At 31.0% G+C, this 20,290-nt stretch overlaps 2 protein-coding genes across 2 annotated transcripts; both read right to left on the reverse strand.

Annotated features, from left to right (window-relative positions):
* Positions 1-6,480: 6,480 nt before the first annotated feature.
* LOC105117178 (uncharacterized) lies at positions 6,481-9,844 on the reverse strand. The gene is made up of 12 exons (XM_011014752.1): positions 9,805-9,844; positions 9,575-9,660; positions 9,001-9,090; positions 8,738-8,854; positions 8,175-8,430; positions 7,913-8,070; positions 7,464-7,825; positions 7,275-7,374; positions 7,031-7,090; positions 6,826-6,909; positions 6,621-6,736; positions 6,481-6,553 (listed from the first exon to the last, which is right to left on the reverse strand). The coding sequence occupies exons 2-12, from the start codon at positions 9,632-9,634 to the stop codon at positions 6,481-6,483; spliced, it is 1,476 nt and encodes a 491-aa protein (XP_011013054.1). The 5' UTR covers positions 9,635-9,660; positions 9,805-9,844.
* Positions 9,845-12,467: 2,623 nt separating this feature from the next.
* On the reverse strand, positions 12,468-17,050 carry LOC105117176 (patatin-like protein 2). The gene is made up of 7 exons (XM_011014750.1): positions 16,916-17,050; positions 15,638-15,819; positions 15,249-15,438; positions 14,713-14,877; positions 14,296-14,598; positions 12,762-12,934; positions 12,468-12,680 (listed from the first exon to the last, which is right to left on the reverse strand). The coding sequence occupies exons 1-7, from the start codon at positions 17,048-17,050 to the stop codon at positions 12,602-12,604; spliced, it is 1,227 nt and encodes a 408-aa protein (XP_011013052.1). The 3' UTR covers positions 12,468-12,601.
* Positions 17,051-20,290: the final 3,240 nt, after the last annotated feature.

Below are 20,290 nucleotides of genomic sequence, written 5' to 3' on the forward strand. Positions count from 1 at the left end.
TTGATCTTGAAAATAAAATCACCTCATAGAAAACAAATTGAATAAAATTACGAATCTCAATTCTTAAATCAATCTAATTTTGAATGGTGAAAAAAAAAAAAAATTGATTTAAGAAAAAAAACAACAAAAATATAAGACTTAATCAATCTAGGTTAATTTGTCAAGCCCATAACTTAGGACAATAGATTAGGATAACTCCATAAGAAGAAAAATAACAAAAAAATCACAAAATCTGGTCTCTAATCAATTCAATATTAAAGATGGAATTAAAATAAAAAACTTAAAAAAAGACTGAAGTGAACTCGATCTAGTCTTCCATGTCAAATAATTAACTCAATTCGAAAGCTCAAATTATTAAAGAAGATCCCAAAATATGATTTATATTGTTATCTAATATTTTGCTTTAAATGAAAGCTTTTTAAATTTAAAACTAACATATGCTCACACTACTTTATGCTATTAATTAATTTAAATTAGAAAAGAGAATATAAAATATGAGATTTGAATTCATAATTGTTTAATTAGTAAGACTCTAATAGTATATTAAATAACTGATTCAACCCAAACATTTTGGGTTATTAAGTGATGTCTCAATACATAATTTATATTATTTTCTAATATTTTAAATATGTGACCTTGTTCATGAGGCAAGGATTGCCCTATAGAATACAAACTTGAAAAAATCACAATTCTAAAACCTTAATCAATCAAATGATGAAGAGGATGAAATAAAAGACAAATCAATAAATAAAGACTTAAAAAAATAAAAATTAATCAAAAGAATAATACAAAAATTTAATAAAATCAAATGATGTGGAAAAAATTGAAAATAGTAATTAATTAAAAAATAAAAAACAAAAGGATCCGATTTGATGCAAAAACAATAAAAGACAAGCGCACAAACAACTTGTCAATCCAATGTACAGTGATTTGGATTCTACTTTTATACAAGTTCTTTTCACTTATAGCATTCCGGCTATCTCTTAAAAAACACCTGATTGACTTGAATATTCAAAGAATTAGTGGATGATGCCCGTTCTCTTTGAGTTTGGTGGCTTTTGTTCTCCTTAACTCTTATAGTCTGGTGACTTCTTTGAATAGTCAAGGGTATGGACTCTTATCGTTTAAGTGTCTATTTATGAAGGTGTAAATTTCCAAGAAAAGAAGGTAAAATGAAGAAAACATCTTTTTATACCAAAGAGGGGTTGGAGGAGGAGGTGGCTTCTTCTTTTTTTTATAGGGTTCGGTGGCTCATGTTTAGCCCAACAAGACTCCCCAGACTTTTCAAGGAGACAAGAGACCAAGGTTTGGCCCACCTAGACCTAATATTACCTCTCTCCTAAAAAAAATATTGTTTTATAAGATATTAGTTCTTTCATGCCCTAATTGCAATAGGATTAAAAGAGACACAAGAAATTCGCTGCCAACCCTGGCACTGAGTTGCCCTCCATTATCGTTGTGTTTGAATGGAAGAAGGATACGGAACTGTAAGATTAGTCAAGAAAGATAACGGTTGAATTTCAATCTTTTCTCTTATATGGATATAAAAAAATGGAAGATAGAGAAGGAGAATGGAAGGGTTAAAAAAAATAAGATTAATTATTAAATTGCAAAAATAGTCTTAATGGATAAAAAAGTTAGTTTTTTATTCTAAGTAAAGCTTGTTTGGATCATCTAAAAGTCTTAATCCTTCTAAAGTGTTAAGATTTTTAGTACTTTCGAGGTTATCCCACATTTCCTTCTGTTAGGAGTTAAAATCACAATTAACCCAATTTTTTTTAAAGGATTAAAATTATGTTATTTTTATAAAAAATAAAAAAATAATAAATTTAAAGTTAGATCGAATAAATTAATTTTTTTATTAGATTAATCAATTTTTTTTATAAATAATTTATATAGGTATAGAATCCTAATCAATTAAATTTTATATTAACATATCAAATCTATTTAACTTTAATATTTATATCCATCCAAGAGTAGATCAAGTCCAAGATCTAGATAGTTGGATGAGTGGGTTGACCATGAGTAAATTGGTCAACCAGACTATGATTGAAAAAAATAATTAGTGTTTTTTAATAAAATAATGTTATTTTAATTAAAAAATAAAAAATAATTTGAAATAATACCTAGTTTAAACTCAATTTTAAATTGACAGTCACCGAATTGACTTGCCAATTTTTTTAACTATAGTGAAGATCAAACATGGATGAAGGGTTTTAACACCACCTTTCAATCTCCTACAACTAAAAACCCTCCAAAACAAACATGATGTAAGAAAAAAAATGATATAAAGACATAATCTCTGTTTCTCGTTATGTTTTCCAGTTTCAGCTTCACATGCTGATGTCTTATCATCTGGAAAATTTCTAAGGTTTTTCTTACTGAGTGAACTCCAAACCAACTTTACTAGCTTACCATCTTGAGACTGCAACGTGCCCAAAGAAAATCTGGACATAATTTTGGGGCCATGCCAGACGTGGCCTAGGCCGATGCTCTTTTATCATAAAAAGAACTGGATTAATGGCCCATACTATGCTCCCGAGGAGCAGATCAACATTTTATTGAAAGGAAAAAAAAATCCAAGTTATTAATTTAATACATACTAAGAGATTTTTTTTTTACTGTAACAAAAATATGGTTTACCTTCTCACATATTACTATATATTTCAGCAGTGATATTTTTTTAAAAAAATAATTTTATCATCAATTTTTTACTTTACATGATTTAGCCCTTTTAACCTAAATTAGAACCCATTACGTATTTTTCTTGAAGGAAGGTTTGAATTGAAAGATAAAGAACTAAAATGAAAAAAAAAAAGCGAAATAGATGGTAACTTTGAAATTTAACTCAAAAGTTCATTTGCAACCCCATCTTTTTTTTCTCTAAAGTAATTGGTCCTTTTAATTTTTAAAATATTTATTTTGATATCAAATTTTATTTTCCTAACTTTTTTTTTGTAAGAAGAAAGAGAGAATTCACTAAATTCCAATGTAGAGAGACAAAACTCTTCGTTGACACCTTTTTCAATCATAAAACAAATTAAAATTGATGTTAACAGATTTTATTAGATGAAAAGAATTTTATGATGATTATTTTAAGTCTTAGTATAGTCTAAAAATCAAATATAGGTCAAGGATTGAATATTTTCTCCAGTTTGATTTGGTAGTTTAGATTTTTTTTTTGTTTATGAGGCTGATAGATTGATTTTTTTAGTGTTTTAAAAGTATTTTGTAGTTGAAATGAGTTCAAATTTTCAAGTTAAAAAACTCATGACTTTAATTTCACCACCATCGCAAGGTAATTGAAATATAGGGTGACTGGCGACATGTCGTCTAATATAAGGCCACATGTTGTTTGCCTATTTTTTTTTCAAAAAAATAATAATACAAGAAATAACAGGCTTAGATATACAGGACTAAGCTTGAAGGCCTATACATTTGAGCTTTTAACCTTTTCCATTTTTTATATCTTTTTTTTTAATTAATTCCTCTTCTTATGTCTTTTTTTTTAAATAATTCTTAAGTTTATTTTTTAACACTCTTTTGTGATTTTCATTGGCTTATTTAGCCCTTTTTGAATAGTAATTATTTTTAAATTATATTGGGTATGTTTAATTTTTAATAAAGTTAGTATGATTCATCTGTAATTTTATATATATTTCATATAGATTAGATTTATTTTAAAAAATTAAAAATGCTTATTTTTTATAATATTGTTATGGCTTTACATTTCTTTTCTTTTCTTTAATAAATTTTTTGTGTGTTAATTTTTATTACAAATTAATTTTAATTAATGAATTTATTAAACATTACTGGATAAATGACTCATGTTATGCTAATAAATATTTTGATATACATTTATTTTTTATTTTTTCATGTTTGATTTTTATTTTTTGTCAATTTTTTTATTAAATTATCCTGATTTCATGACCTAGAACGCATGATATATATGTAATCTGGAGATATCTCATGTGCAAATCATGAATTTTGCATCTTAGCCTAGCTTTGCCCAAGGAAATATTTTTAAAATTTTATTTTTTGTTGTTTTTGGATCATGAATTTTGCATCTTAACCTAGCTTTGCCCAAGGAATATTTTTAAAAATTTATTTTTTGTTGTTATTGTTTTTTTAATCATATTATCAAGTTAATCAAGATTTAACCAACTTATCAAATTTCTCTTATTTATTTAAAAATACAATCATCTCCTAAACTTTTTTTTGAAAAATTTTGTTCGATCCACAGTGTTGCGGGCAGGCCACCAATCTAGTATGAAACTATTTGGTATTGCCATTAAACTTTTCCCCACGAGTCAAATTTAAAACCTATGAACTCTTCTTTTTGTTTAACCCGAGTTTTAAATTAAATTATGTTAGGGTTACCTCGACATGACCCTGTCTGCTTGGCAGGTCCAAAAATAGGTAGGATAGTTGATAAAAAATATAGTTTAACTTTAAAGAAATATCAAGGTGATGTTTTTTTTTAATATTAAGATAATAATATATTAGATTAATCAGAGCTTCACAACTTAACCCATCAAGCTCGTAACTTCGGTTATAAATTTCAGATGGTTTATTATTTAAAAAACTTTTTTATTTAATAATATAATAATAAAAATAAATATTTTTAAAATTAAGCACAAACAAAATATTATGAGATTTGTTTGAGAAAAAAATATTTTATAGAAAGTAAACTAAAATAAATTTAATAAACTAATTCAAAAACAATCAGATATCAAATAATAAAATTGAAAAAGAATAACCAAATAAAAAAATTAATATAAATATAATATTAAATAATAAAATTTTAAAAATTATTAAAAAAGAAAAAGAAAAAGAGAGAGTACCTCCCACTATCTATATGAATAATATAAAAGATGAGTCATCTCGAGTTTTTTTAGATTTATACTATAATAGCCATATAGGTGTCATTAAATGACTAATCACCCTACGATGTACATTAAAGTTAAAAAAAAAAAAACCCAACTACTTTAGCGTTGATATAAAGAAAAAAGCTCCATTTGAAAATCTTATTTTTTAAATATATATATATATATAAATTAATTTATATTTTTGAATTAATTTGGGTATATATTAACTAATCTTATGATTTTTAAAATTAATAATTATATAAATTTTTAATAATTATAAAATTTATAAAACTTAAATTAATAATTTCTAAAAAAAAATTTAAAAATATAATAAAGTAATCATCAATAACTTAAACTTAATATATTGTATAATTGTACAGCCAGAATCATTGGGAAAGCACCTCAAACTTAATATATTGTATAATTGTACAGCCAGAATCATTGGGAAAGCACCTCGTTCTATTGGCTGTCAGATTTTTATAACCCATGAAGCTAAAGTCTGGAGTTGGGCATTCCAAGGCTTGGTCTACTGATGAAAGGGGCTTGTTTCCTTCCACTGTACTTGAATTCAAGTCTTGGCGTGCATGCCTGTCATCCTCGCTGTGTCTTACATGCCTATTGGGTTTACAGGGTATTCAGTGGGCCGTGGGGATTAGTCGTGGTGCGTGCAAGTTGGCCCGAATACCCCACATAAATTAAAAAAAAAAAAGTCTGGAGTTGGCACTATCCACTTGCATGGATAATTTTTTTTATTCTTACATGGGACAAAAATATAGATTCCTTCGACCCCCCAGTTTGTAAAATGTTGGCCCCGGTTCCAATTTAGATCATCCTTTTTCATTAGTTAGATCATTGATCAATGGTACGTAATTATCTTCTTTGATCTATTTATTATGAAAATATTAATGATCCCCAATTTCATAATTTATTAAGTACAAATATGATAAAGTTAAACAAAAAGTAAAGCATGTGATTAGTGTAATTATTAAACATTATTTGAATGTATTTATTAAACTTTATTTATTATCAAATTATGTTAAAAAAGGAATAAACTTCAAATATTTAAATAAAATCTTAATTACATAATAAATAATTTTTATTTTGAAGGCTAATGTTTTTAAGTATTTATAATAGATTCCACATATATTTATAATGAATTCTTAATATAATAGATTCTAAGTATTTATATATGATCCAAAAACCATAACGAAGATCATGGCGATCAAGCATTTCAAATTCGCACGGAACCTTGATTGGCCGGCTAAGTGATCGTGAAAGCTGCCAGAGGAGTGTGGAAATGGCACCAACCTGTGCTGAGGATTGAAGGTGATCTGGGATGCTTTCATGTGGACCACAATTGTTAAAGGATGCATCAGCAGCAATACCTTCTTTGAATGTCTTGTAATTAAATTATACCAAGTGGAATGCATAGAGATCCATTCATTAGCATGCCAGACGGAGAAATTGCCTGCCACTCACTGTCTACACCTAATAAATATTCTTTGATGGAACTGTCATTGCTTGGACTCTCGCGTTTGTTTTCACTCTCAGTGCAGCTGGCAATGAATCCACTAATAGTAAATGGTTTGGGAAGAAGCACAAATGTAATGTTTTAGAGCTTATTTACTTTTGTATGCAGTATTATCGGTGATTCATAGCAAAATGAAGCTGCATTGCACTTTGGACTGTTAATGAACACCATATGATCATTATTATAGAAATGAAGGTGAATGATATCTCGCATTAACTTACAGCAGGAAGGACCAGCTTCTACAGCGAAGGGCAAATGATACCAGTGGTTCAGATAACTCCAACCCAAATATGTTCCTCGCTGCCATTTCATCATTTTTTGCGCCTCTTGAAATTGTCTGATCAAAACTCAGGAGTAAATGGCATGCTGAGGAAGTATTTAATTTTCTAAAAAAGCTTTCATGGAAGTTGTAATGGGCACCCTTACGTATTTTGAGTAATAAGGCAGTCTAAGGATGAAATGTTCTATAGTTATTGCATTTAGCAGGTGTCCTCCAATATTTATTGTTGCCTAAATAATAAAACATAGAAGCAGAAAATTATGAACTTGTGCGGTATCACCATTCACCTGCCATAAGTTAAAGCATGACAAAATAGTATATCTTAAACAAAAATTTCTGGATAGCCCATACCTTTCTCATTAGTTCAACAACCATCTCAGGACTCTCGGGGATTCCATGTTCTAGAAATGCCTACGGCAATATGACACGGTAAAGATTCTTTACGTTAATACTTGACACAGTTACAGAAAAGATAGGTTTAGGGCATGAATTAAATCCAATGGAATGGAAATGATGGTCAAATTCAGATTTACCTAAACAATTTGGAACTTGAAAGAAAGAATATTTGACATTTTTTAAAAAGAGGCTGGCTTACATTCATCATGCAGGAATTGTAAATATTTATCCAGAACGCAAGTTTCTCCTGATGAGTGAGGTTCTGCAAGTCGACGGAGGCAAGTTTCCCCAATAGAAGTCTGACGATTCATAAATCATACTAGTGTTGTTGATATGATAAAAACAATGCATGAAACCAATCGAATTACTTGGAAAAGTTAAAATTTACTCAAGTCTGTGAAGTAGAAACAAAGAATTTGATGTTCGGTTGGGATTAATCGCCCCAGGTTCTATTGAAAACAAACGCTTATATGACCCAATATCTCTGTTTCCAAATTCTGAGCATATACCATAAGGATCCCGACATTCAATTTCTTTCCCATTTTCTTGAGAGACTAATGTTGACGAGAAAGGTAAATTATCTGCAGTAGGCTTATTTTTCACTGAGCTCATTCGTAAGAAAATGCTTGACAAGCATTTCATGATGTCCTCAGACACCTTGTTCGGGCTGTCATCTCCTGAGAGCCTTTCACCTGGAGTAACAACAGTTCTTGCTTCCACATTTTCTTGGCCTGTTACTCTGCGTTCTAGCTGGACATATGTAACTGGGTTCATTTAGTTGTTAATAAAGTTGATACATCTTAATGAAAATTGTTGGTATTATTACACAATACAGACCTGTAACTTAGGAGAATCTAATGTCTTTTCTGCTGATCCATTGTTGACAGCAGGTATTATGACCATATTTTTGCTTGTCTGAGCTTTATGGATTGAGGATCCTTTGTTGTTCTTCATAGAATTAGCAGTAGAGAATGCATTCTCTTTCGCTGTTCCATCTGCTAAAGAACAATGAAGGTGGATCAAGGCAAGAGGGATATCAAATGCCTCCATGTGCATATCCGATGTATCAGATGCTGATGGCATCAAACATTTAGCTTACTGGAAAGGGATGACAAATGCCTTTTCATGGAAGCGGCTGATTTGTCCAGATTTTGAGCCAAGGACTTCAACTGATCTGGCTTGGGATTCTTATTTCGGTACAAGTTGTATAAATCGGAAAAACTTCCCATGTTCCTTTTGGAGCTTGAAATGTGGACAGCTTCTTGGTACAAGTCTTGCCTAAAATAGACAATCTGTTCTTCAAGCTGAACCACCTCCTCTTCCAAAACAGCCACTTCTGCAAGAAGCTCCAGCGTCTACAGAAACTAAAATCCAGTATCAAACTATCTCCGTTGATTGCATGTAATGGTCAGGCAAGTATTCCAGTTCATTTGTTTTTCTCAAGTTAATTGGTTGAGCATTGATATATCATTCGAATCTCTGTTTCTCTCCTCACATCTTTCAATCAAGTCCTTCCATATTTCTTATCAATCCGATCGCTATGCTTATTAAGTTTAAGCTTCATAGTAATACTGTTTGTCTATAGGCACCTTTCTACTATTGAACTGACAACGCTAAAGGAACTTGAATGAAAACCATATGAAAGGATGGTGAATTACTAACCGCAGGAGGGAGATATGGAGGAAGGCGAGGGAGAGCTCCCAACGGTCTGCTGAAAGCTCTCTCCAAAGCTCTGTGAATATTCTCTTCGTGCCTAAGTTGCTTCTTTAGATTATCAACCTGATTAAAAGGAATTTTCAACACAATAATTAATGTAAGGAACGGTTCCATTGAAGACAGGACGGCATCAATGGAACAGGAAAGATACAAGATGGATTGATCTGTTTTGAATTATAGAAAGAAATAACAAGAGAACATGATCATACATCTTGTTGCAATGCTATTTTCCTCTCTCTGCTCGAGATTCGTCTGTTTTTGGCAACATTTGGTTTGCTCCCCTGCATTTCAGCCTTCTCCTTCAATAAAATAGATTTAAATACAAATTACAAAACAATCAGATTCTCAAGTGAAAAAGAAAAAAAAGAAGGAAATAAACTATGCGGAGAAGTGGGAAGAAAAGGCAAAGAACATAAAACAAAACAAAGCTCAATGGAACAGGCCATTAAAAATCATCTGAAAGGAATTGTTTTTACCAACAATTCTTATGATTTTCCAAAAATAGATTTGACTGAAAATGCAATTCAGACTCTCATCAAATATGCATTCTTTATAAGAATTTACTGGAGCTTTCAGCTTCTGGATCCTCCTCATTAAAACTGAAGCCATATTTTCTGGCGAAAGCTATATCGCCCCATATCTAAAAAGTTACTAGACCTCTTCCAGGTTTAGACTTTGGATGGATAGACCATATCTACAGCACAAGCCATTTTTCGAAACAAATAAAAAATAAGCAGTTAAAGTGATTAAGCAACCAAGTTTAAGCATCGATTAAGTGCTTACTTTTTCAAGCTTCATTGGAGCTTTCATGGACTGCAGCCTATTCCTCGCGCTAGTATTCATCTTTGCTCCCTTTAAATCTGCAAGTCCTTCATTAAAGAACCCAATTCAATAACTTCATTAAAGTAACATCACAGAACCAAAACAAAAACAAAACAGTGACTCCTTTCCATATCAAATGAGTAGCATTAAAAGAGAGAGAGAGAGAGGAGCGTCACCAGATTTACATATACCTTTACTGAAAGTTCATTCCTTGAAAATAACAAGAAACTTCAATGCCATGAAAGTCAAGTGTCACTTAAAATCTCAACGTTCCTCGATCACTGTGAAGTGAATTCGCCACTACCAAGGTTTCAGGCCGAGTTAAAAACCAAATGACTGGAACTCTCTTCCTCTTTATACATTTCTACTGACAAGGGACATGATAATAGATAGATAAGGAGGAAATGGAACAAGAGACAGCCAAAGATGAGGGTGTTTGAATTGCTGTATCTTATTGTGCTCTAAGTTGTTAACATCATTTAAAAGGAGACAGAGAGAAAGATGGGGTGGCTATGTACGTAAATGTTCATGCGACTGTCTAAGGTGAAATGAGAAGGCTAGCTTTCCCAAAAAAGGCTCCTTAAGACGACGGTTTAAATAGAAAGTGATTTTCATTTCTACGTAATTATTTAGTTTGAATCTAAAATTAGGACAAGGGATATGATTTGTCTAAGATCTGATCCCGTAAGAATAAAATCTTAAGTGATCAGGGATACATAGTTTAATTTGTTATGGTAAAGGTAGTTGTTTTTTAAAGTATTTTTTATTTGAAAATATATTAAAATAATATATTTTTTATAATTTAAATTTATTTTTAATATTAATAATGCATTAAAAAAAATCTATTAATAAAATTAATTCTTTACCTTCGAACAGCCTCTTTCATAATAGTAATTTGAAGATTTGGGCTCAACTAATATAAGAACTATTTTCGGCTCAGGAGGACCGATCTACGAGCCCGGAGAGAGTGATCCTAGGCTCCTAAATGTAGCGCCGTCCGCACTCTCAAAGCACAGCACACACGCACCATGGACCCTGTCTGCGTCATCATGAAATAACGTGGAGCCTCTCTTCCCAACATTCTTTAGTCATTGGATTTTTGTGGTTCTATACCTAGATTGTCCCTGGATTTGTGTTTCTATTACCAAGATGTCCCGATCCGTGATGATGGGTTCACGTTTTTATCCAACTGACCAGCAGCTGATCTTTGCAGAGCCACTAGATCTTTGAATGGCTAATTTTGGTTCTTCTATGAAATGTGTATCAATAAATTAGGGTTAATGTTAAGGTAGTTTTTGGGTGCCAAAACTAGTTGTGAAATATAAATATTTAATATCTTATCAATAACTAGATTTAGTTACTGGTACAAAAATTTTATTAAAATTTTATTTTTTAATTATTAACATGATTATTCAAGATTGTTTCTATATATCCTGATTAATTTTATCATTCTTTAAGTTAATGATAATATAACTTCACAATAATTATGATATTTATAAAATTTAAATTGATAATCTTTAAAAATATTAGAATGCTTGATTTTATAACAAACACATTTTTTTCTTTCTATTCTTTTCATCTCTTCTCTTTGAGGCAAAAAATCACTTCTTCCTTTCTTAATTTTTCAACATAAAAATATTTATTAATTAATTTAAAAATTATAAGCAAACCAAATTAGAATAAGGCTCATAAACATCAATTTATTTTTTTGATATGTTTGAAGAATGAAATCACCTCAATTGAACCTCCTTTCTAAAACAAATTCATGTGTCCCAAGATCGGATTTGTTGGACGGATATTTTCCCTCTATTTTATCTTTTTAGTGATTTTCTCTTTTATTTAGGAATATTTGGGACTAAAACGTTATAAGATTAAAGTTTATGACCAAACTCTAAAAACATAAAAAATAAGAAGCAAGCATCTAAAAATTAGAACCTGAGAGTCTAAAAATAGAAGTTTTTTGGCCTTGCGAACAACATGAAAGAAAGAAAAAAAAGCTTTGTTTTTTAGTTAGTTTTGATCCTTATTCTTTTTTGTTTTTCTTAACAATAACTTAAAATTTTATTTTATAAAATTAATATTTAATTTAAAGTTAGAATATTCCATGGCATATTGGATAAGTGAGAGTACGCAGCCTGGATTCCAACACATAAAAAACCAAGCCAACTTAATTTTCAGGGGTGAAAATAAAAATAAATAAAGTTCAGTGATTAAAGTGCAAGAAAAAAAACTACAAGGACTTGAATGGAAATTATAATGAACAAGGAAGTGGATCATCAAAAGAGCATGCACGGTAAAACATCAACTTTTAATATAACACAGTGGTTTTATTATAGCGGCTTCATGGGTCCAGCTCCCCCGTCAGGTAGAAGGCCCAGTTTTTCTCAAGTAGACGCTAGATTTGTGACGTGTCAGTGAACACTGTACAATGATTGAGAATAATATGTTCTCTTCCTTAAAAATAAATTAAACAAAAAACACGCCCTTGGATGAACTACAACACTCCCTTCAAAAACAAATATTTGCATTGGAAATCACCAAAATCTCTAAGCGTGGTTATGAATGACAAAAGCTCGCTTTAAATGACTGCGGTTTAACTTGTAAAAAAAAAATGGATTAATTTTTTTAATATTTTTAAAAGTATTGATGTTTAAAATATTTTTAAAAAAATTAATTTCTTAATATAAAATAAAAAACATTTTAAAAAATAATCATTACTACACCCTTAAATAACGCCTAAATATTTCTATCTTCTGGGCTGAAACAAATTAAGTATCTTGAATGGTGCATCGAAGCGGGTATTCAAACAAATTGAATTATAGATAGTGATTTACATGATCCTATAAAACAATCAGACCATAAAATGTCTAGCCCTGGTACTTATTGAAGCGCAATGAATGTTTGTTTCCACACCGTGAGCTTAATTAAGCATCTTATTACAACATAATAAAGAATCACCAATTCTAATTACAATCATATATATATCCTTTAAAATTTGCAAGATTTTTTTCCATGGGGTGACCTAGCACGGCGAAGCTGCTTCTCCTGGGAGAGTATTTTTGCGAACCTGCAAAATTAAGGATGTCACACTGTTCACTACATGAAATATTAGCTCATAATCTGGGTAAAACAGTGGCTTCGCATATACCTTGCCAGAGCCTCCTCATTCGTCTCTTTGACAGACTGCTCAAACAGGCCACTCTCCAAATTCACTCTCGAAACTGGTTTCTTTAGAAGTCTTTCACCAACCTTCACAAGGTCTTCCAAATTTGTTTTTGTAGCTATATCGACAGAACATTCTTCCCTGCTTAATGTGTCGTCCTGCATGCAATGAATGCTTAAACATTACTGCTGATAAAAATACGGAGAAAACATGCTATCAGCATAGTGCAATGTGTTTGAATGTATGATTGTGTTTTTTTAAATTATTTTTTATTTGAAAAAATATATGAATAATATTTGAAAAGTATATCAATAATAATTTTTTATTTTTTAAAAATTATTTTTAAAATTAGCACATTAAAATGATTTGAAAACATAAAAAATATATTAATTTAAAATAAAAAAATTAAATTTTTTCAAAAATATTTTTAAAATACAATGCTAAAGACATTAAGAAGACATGGCCACCCCTGGTTCAAATGTTCTTTTACGCCCACATATAATTCTGTTTGGATTTCTCAGTTATATTATTTGGTCATTTAACAAAACAGACCTTTTAATACTGTGTTTAGAAATTAAAACTTGTCCGAAACTTTCCGCCTTTTTTTTCATATGGCCTTTCTTTTTTCCCGATTTATTTTTTTTCCTTTCATTCTTATCCCTTTTTTTTCCTTTTATTTTCTATTTTTTTCACAAGTTTATTATTTGTCACTCTTTTTACACGATGCATGGTATGTAACTTGTCATAGCAAAAGCTTCGATATGTCACTCATTATCAAAATATGGCATAATTTATTTTCATTTGTGCATACAACTTATTTGGATTTAAAATTATACACAAAAATATTAAATGTATATTTCATGCGCAAAACTAAACGAATACATACTTCTATTGTAGCTTGCTATCCACATCCTTACAGTTCATGAGCAATGCTGTCTTTTTATTTATAATTTTGGTCACGAAACTTCTTTTTTTATCATGTTTATCCTTTCATGTGATGCTTGTGATATTTTATTTGTCGGTAATCTCTTCTCAATGTATATTCTTGAGAATTCAAGGTATTTGATAAAATTTTAGAATTAATTCAGAGGTGAATTTAATGAAACAAGATTTAAATTTGTAGTATATATTAAAAAAATAACAAGGGTTTTTCATCTCTTTTTTGCGTGAAAAATATCATTCCATCCTAGCTAGAAGTCTTCATTTATGTATATTTAGTCTCTTTACACTTATTGTCTTTCTTTATTTGTTCAAATATATAAAACCTTAGAAAAATGATACATTAGAATATTGTAAAACTAATTATAAAATTAGGTTTTCTTTTCATGATTAGGGGAAAATGAGCTATCACAATTACAAGTATAAAAAATAAGGCGGCAAAATAGAAAAAGGATAATCCTGTCTTTTTTGTGAAAGTGTGTGGTTAGACAATTTAGTTCGTCGTTGTTAAAGTTACCGGGAAAAGAAAACTGAAATCTAAAGAAAAACCAAGATATTATTGCTAAAGAACATTCCTTACCTGAACCCGAAGGTAATTATTTTCAGAGTGGAGGGCTTGAAGCACCACTGAGATGTGCAGATCAACCATGTCTGCACTTGCATGACTAAAGGCATCGATCACCGGGGTGGAACCACCGCTTGTTAACCAACCCAACAATCCCCATTTAGCTGCTTCAGTTGCTTTATATTTTTCTTGAGCTTTAGGCGATCCAGTTCCTAAGGATATTAACAAAAACCGCCCGTAGTCCATTGGTTTTATAGGAAAGAAGTCTGGGCTCCCCTTAACGATTTCTTTTGTAACTTCGCTAATAGCAATCAAAGCCTGCTTTTTGAATCACGGCAGTATGTTTCAGCTAATTATTTCGCAGAGGAGAGAATAGATAAGATGAAACACAGATAAGTTATTTGAAAATAACTAAGTGAATTTAACACATACCGGATTGTTTGCAGCAACCCCACCGTCTATAAGGTTGAATTCCCTCACTTCCCCTGTTTGTTCATCCTTGGTTTCAAAATAATGGGCTGGAAGATAAGTGGGGGCGGCTGAGGTTGCAATGCATATGTCAGAGAGTAATGCATCCAAGGAATGGTTTTTCTTAGCCTGGTCCATGAATGCAAGTGGCAGTGAGAGAGTCAGCAATATATATTAGACCTGCCGGCTTTTGGCCCTCCTCCCTCTTTCCTTCTTTCTTTTCTAATTAAAATCTTTTTTAGGTTTTAGAGAGGGGGGTATCACTTTCACGATATATATATAACTGCCGATTTGTTACCAGAAAACTTCTATAGACTCGCAAATGAATCTACCTCCCAGCTAAACCAGTTATCAGCTTTGATTTAATGCTTAATTAACAAGACTCAAGATTGAGCATTATAATATGAGAAAGGTTAGGATTAATAATGCCCTTATTTATCAATTAAGCTGTGGCCTGTGGGAAAATTACCCAATTTCTGGAGAAGGCTTGCAAAACGTACCTCAAAGCTTGAAAAGATGGTTGGCTGGAATGTTTTGATATCAAATGTTGGGATTACTACGTTAGTCAACGTGTGGTGCAATCTTCGGTTCCCTAGTAGTTCCTTAACGAGGCCATGTAGATATTTCCCGTCATATTTTGGCCCTGTTAAAGCTTTGATCACCTTTTTCACTTGAGTAAATAATGAACACCTGCAGCCAAAGCTGTCATATCAAAACAAAGAGAGAAGGAAAAAAATTCACGTCACCGTTCAAAAGATATTTTTAACAGAGAGCGAGAGAGAGAAGAGAAGAAGAAGATAGGAAATGGATGTGTTATTTCTGTAAACACCCATATATAAATTATTTCTCCGAATTAGACATATCTTGAACATGGAATAACGAGTTTTACCTGGGCTGCGGGAAGATTTTGGGGCACTGATTCAGGTAGAAATCCTTGATATCTTTGGCAGCAAACATAGGACGACTATTTTCATCGGGACAGGTTAGCATGGCAGTAACGAGACCACCGGTGCTTGTCCCCGCAATCACGTCAAAATAGTCCGCTATTCTTGCATCCTCGCCATCCAATTTCTAAAACCAAGGGCAGAAGGATCTAGATTTAGTTCTTGTATGCGATTATAAGAACAAAAATTAAATGGAAGCCAATAATTCATTACTTCCGGAATGCATTGTGACAGCATTTGGCGTTTTGTGTGCTCATGTGTATCTCAGAGGAATATAAAATTACTTTTATTAATGATTTTAGGTTGAAATGATTTTTAATATGATATTATATTCTAAATAATTAAGCATGTATGAATTTAAATCTTACAACCTCCTTTCTATCCAATTAAATTATAAAAAATAAACAAAAAATAATGATGAGTCTATATAAGTTTTAAATTATAAAATTATTTTTAAAATCTCACATAACCACTACATATTTTAAATTATTTTCAGAGCATCATCTAAAAACTTAATCTTTTAAATTAAAATGATTCACATTGTAAATTTAGTGCCCAGCATGCAATCCTAAAGTAACATTTTTAGATGATAGTATAAAATGTATTCCCCAACAATATTTAATTAATTTTTATGTGGAATTTGAGTTGTATATTACCTATATGTTAGAAATGTGAAAAATACCAAATATGTATGAAAACAATGTTAGATATAATGCCCACTCTTGTTGTTTGAGTTCCCCCTGCATTATAATGCATAATTGTTAAACTAACTAGTTTGATCTAGGTTATTTGATCAACCAACAAGCTATCGAGTCAACTTATAAGCTACCAAGCCAACTCAAATCTATTATTTTTATCTAAAATAATATTGTTTCAATTTTTTTTAAAATTTTTAGTGTAGATTAAATTAAGTCTAAATTAAATTTAATCTAATCAAACAGGTCACAAATCAATTAGATTTAATCATGCTAATTTCAAAACTAGTTCAATTTAAAATTTAATTTTTCATGTGAACCCATTTAAGGCATTTGGAGTTTAACAATCATGCTCTAATGTATGCATTGTAATGTGGATGCACTTACGAACTTTTAACTCTTGCAATGGACGTGTACAAAACATATGCGCCTAGGAAAATTAATATTCACAACGAAAAAATGGTATGCATGCACAGCTATTTAATTTTGAGCATCAACGTTCATGCCCAAAAAACCTTGCTATCCTACCTGAAGTTCAGATTCTAGGAAATTAATGATGGTTCCAGGGATAAGTCCTCTTATTCCACCCCCGTCAATGCTGAGAACTGTTATTAGATTTCCAAAAGTTGGTGGTTGAAGAAGCACATTATCAGTTCCTTCCATGAAATGTTATAAGCTATACGGTCTTTGAGAGGAAGAGCAGTACTCTGAGAACAACGAATGTGTGCTGATTATCGGAGGACGATATGCTTGAACTTGTAATTAGACCTCGGAGAGGGAGTGGTAGGGAGATCCTGAGACCCTAGCAAGGAAAAAACTTTATTTGTTTTGAGTTGTGTGATTTTGGGTTTTCATGGTACGGGTATTTATAGACCTCCAATTTCTTCTCATTCTTCAAATTTCTATAATTATATTGGATAATCGAATCTTCGTTCATCGGACTCAACACCTGCTAACGTGGATTTGTTTCGTGTAGGATGTTAATCAAATCGAGGGAAAAGTTGAAAATTTTGACATTTGAACCTAGTAGCATCATGCCCATATATAATAATATTCTATACGTGACAACCAAAAACAAGTGTACATGTGTATAAGGCTTGCAGGAGAGAATTCACGTGAATTGTGTGTTAGAATAACTAGGTGATGCAATCGGGCGAGAACGGGACATATTGACCTAATTAATGTTAGGGTTAACAATTCATGGAGATCCCAAAGGTGGCGTCTCAAATAACGAAGAAAACAATAATATGGGAAAGTCCATTAGGGCTACGATGCTATGCGAAAATCAGAAACAATTGGCTCGAATGATTAAAATTAACTTAATTAACTGCTCGGATGGTGTTGTATCACAATTTCTCAAAGCATATTTGACGACCCAAAATGCCTTGTAAAATCCAAATAAAATAAAATTAACAAAACTAGATAATGTAACACAAGGTTTCATTCAATTAATGTGGTCACATATCCATATTCTTCTTAATTAAAAAAGAAAAATCTTATAATAACAGACTCTGATCTGATCATAATGACTCGTGGAGGGTATTCAAACAATTCGTAATATACACTTTTTAATACATTTGTCATAATTAATTAGGAATTTGGGGCGACTGACTAGCATTTTCAACATTAAATTAGCTCTATGTAATTTTTTTGTTCTCCTTATAACAACGCCAAGGAATAGGTGCAAAAAAAAAAAAAACTAATTTACAGAAACAAAGATTCCATAGAAAACAAAAACTTTCAACTTGCTCTTGGTGTAATAATCTCTCAACTTTCTGTGATGATTTAAATTAGTTTACAGTAGATGAGTTTGGTTGATGGAACTTCCACAATCAGCAATAGTTATTGATATGTAATTTCTGGCCTCCAGCGCCTACAACTTAGATAGATGACGTGATTTAAAAAATATACTAAAATATAAGAAAGTCGAAAATAAAATTGAGAGTACTTGGATTAATTCCGAGATAACTTTAAGATCAGGAGATGTAGATGTTTGACCAGTTTGACCAAAGTTAATTAAATCAGTAAGTTTCTTTCAGGATATAATTAAGGTTAGTTAATTATAAAAATTCTTTTACCCCAATATTGTATTTATATTCTGTGGACTGAACTTTCAAATGATGTTTAATCTACGTAGATTTCTTGTTCAAGATGAACAAACTGCGTATGCATGTGCATGCATGTTAAAGATTGATAAATTTACCGTATGGTGAATGAAGTTAAGCATGCCAGAGATGATCATGTTAACAAGACATTGTCAGACTTTGCTTGATATTATTTTATTAATGAATCTGAAAGCACCTTTCAGCCTCAATTCAGAAGATGTTCCATGCATGGACGCAAACAATTTTAGTGAAGCTTGGAAGGTGAGTAAGGCATCTTTTAAGAACATTAGAGGCTAAAAGAGGTGACGATGCAATGAAAAGTTACAGTGATCTAATTGATAATATTCAAATACACATTCTTTAATCAAACCAATGTCTTTTATTTTAATCCATGCGTGGATGCTAAGCATCCATTGCTTAGATGACGAACAGGGAAGCCAAACTGGTACAGTTGATTCATCCAACGAGGGCCGCCTTTCTGTTATCAGGGAGTTTTTATCTGTTTATACAGTCATCAGCATCATCCGGACGGAGACTTGGATTCAGATTTGAAGTTTTCGCTTGTAAATCATGTGGCTCTAGTGTAATCTATATATATATATATATATATAAACAAAAGTGTAATTAAAATTAACGGAATCAACTCTTAGAGGTTTCCATGGAGTTCTGGAGACTTGGACGTATTCACATGTGTAGTTAGCCCAGGTAACGACTAATGATATTTCTCCATTTATGAAAAAAATAAAACGTTCAAACACTTCCTCTTGATGATGATGATATAGGAGAAAGAATTTAAAAAAAAATAATAAAATTGAATCAATCTTTTATTACTTTTTCTTAAACCAATTGGAAGTTTATGATATTGATTTTAATTAAGATGTATATAAAATTTCATGGAAATGTAATGATCTTTAAAATTGTTTAAATTTTTTATTATTTTATTAGAATTAAATTCTATATCATTTACGCTCATTATTTTTTTTAAATTAAGTCATATATTAATAAATTATAATATCAAATGAAGTGATTGAATTTATAGTATCTATTTCAAAAGTTAAATCAATTAAGAATTTAAAATGTATATTTAACCTCACAAAAGTGGAATATATAATATACACATTTTGTTCCTTTCATTTTAGCTGTTGGATATGAATTTTCTTGATCCCATTGACAACTCTAAAACAAATATAATTAGGTTGAATGGTTATGTTTTGGTGGGTATGTGGAGTAATAAAAATAAATAAAAAAATCCTCTTTATGCACGTGTGTATAAAGCAAGATTAATTAGCAAGTAATAAGGATCATCCTATGTATATATGATCTGTGTAATAAATCTTTCACATCAGCATTTTGATTTGGATTATTTATCATTAGGACATGAGTAAATCAACTCGAGGCACTGGCAGCACGGCACCTTTAACGTGAGGGTGTTAACCAGCGATACAATCTCTGAAGAGGATTTTTTTTGACTAGCTGAAATTTACTCTTGATCCAAGTTTTCTGGAAAGGATGTCTTAAGAAATCAGTCCAAGTTTTCTAACCTGGTAATATGATCACATGCAGTATTTCAATTATGGTGTTCCGTTATCTGAAAGTTCGTTGAAGGACTAAGCGTATGATTTGTCTTTGTATATATTCTCGATATTATTTTTCTTATTGCGCTCTTTCTATTTTTATTTCTTTAATGTTCTCTGTTCAAGAATATTTCTTCAATATTTTTAATTTTTGAGCTGGACACTGACCCCTTTGAAGAATTAAAAGTAATTTGGAATGAAGTTGGATGAATAAGGAATCAAAT

Source organism: Populus euphratica, unplaced genomic scaffold, assembly GCF_000495115.2.
Source record: "Populus euphratica unplaced genomic scaffold, PopEup_1.0 scaffold1205.1, whole genome shotgun sequence".
Classification (NCBI taxonomy): Eukaryota; Viridiplantae; Streptophyta; class Magnoliopsida; order Malpighiales; family Salicaceae; genus Populus; species Populus euphratica.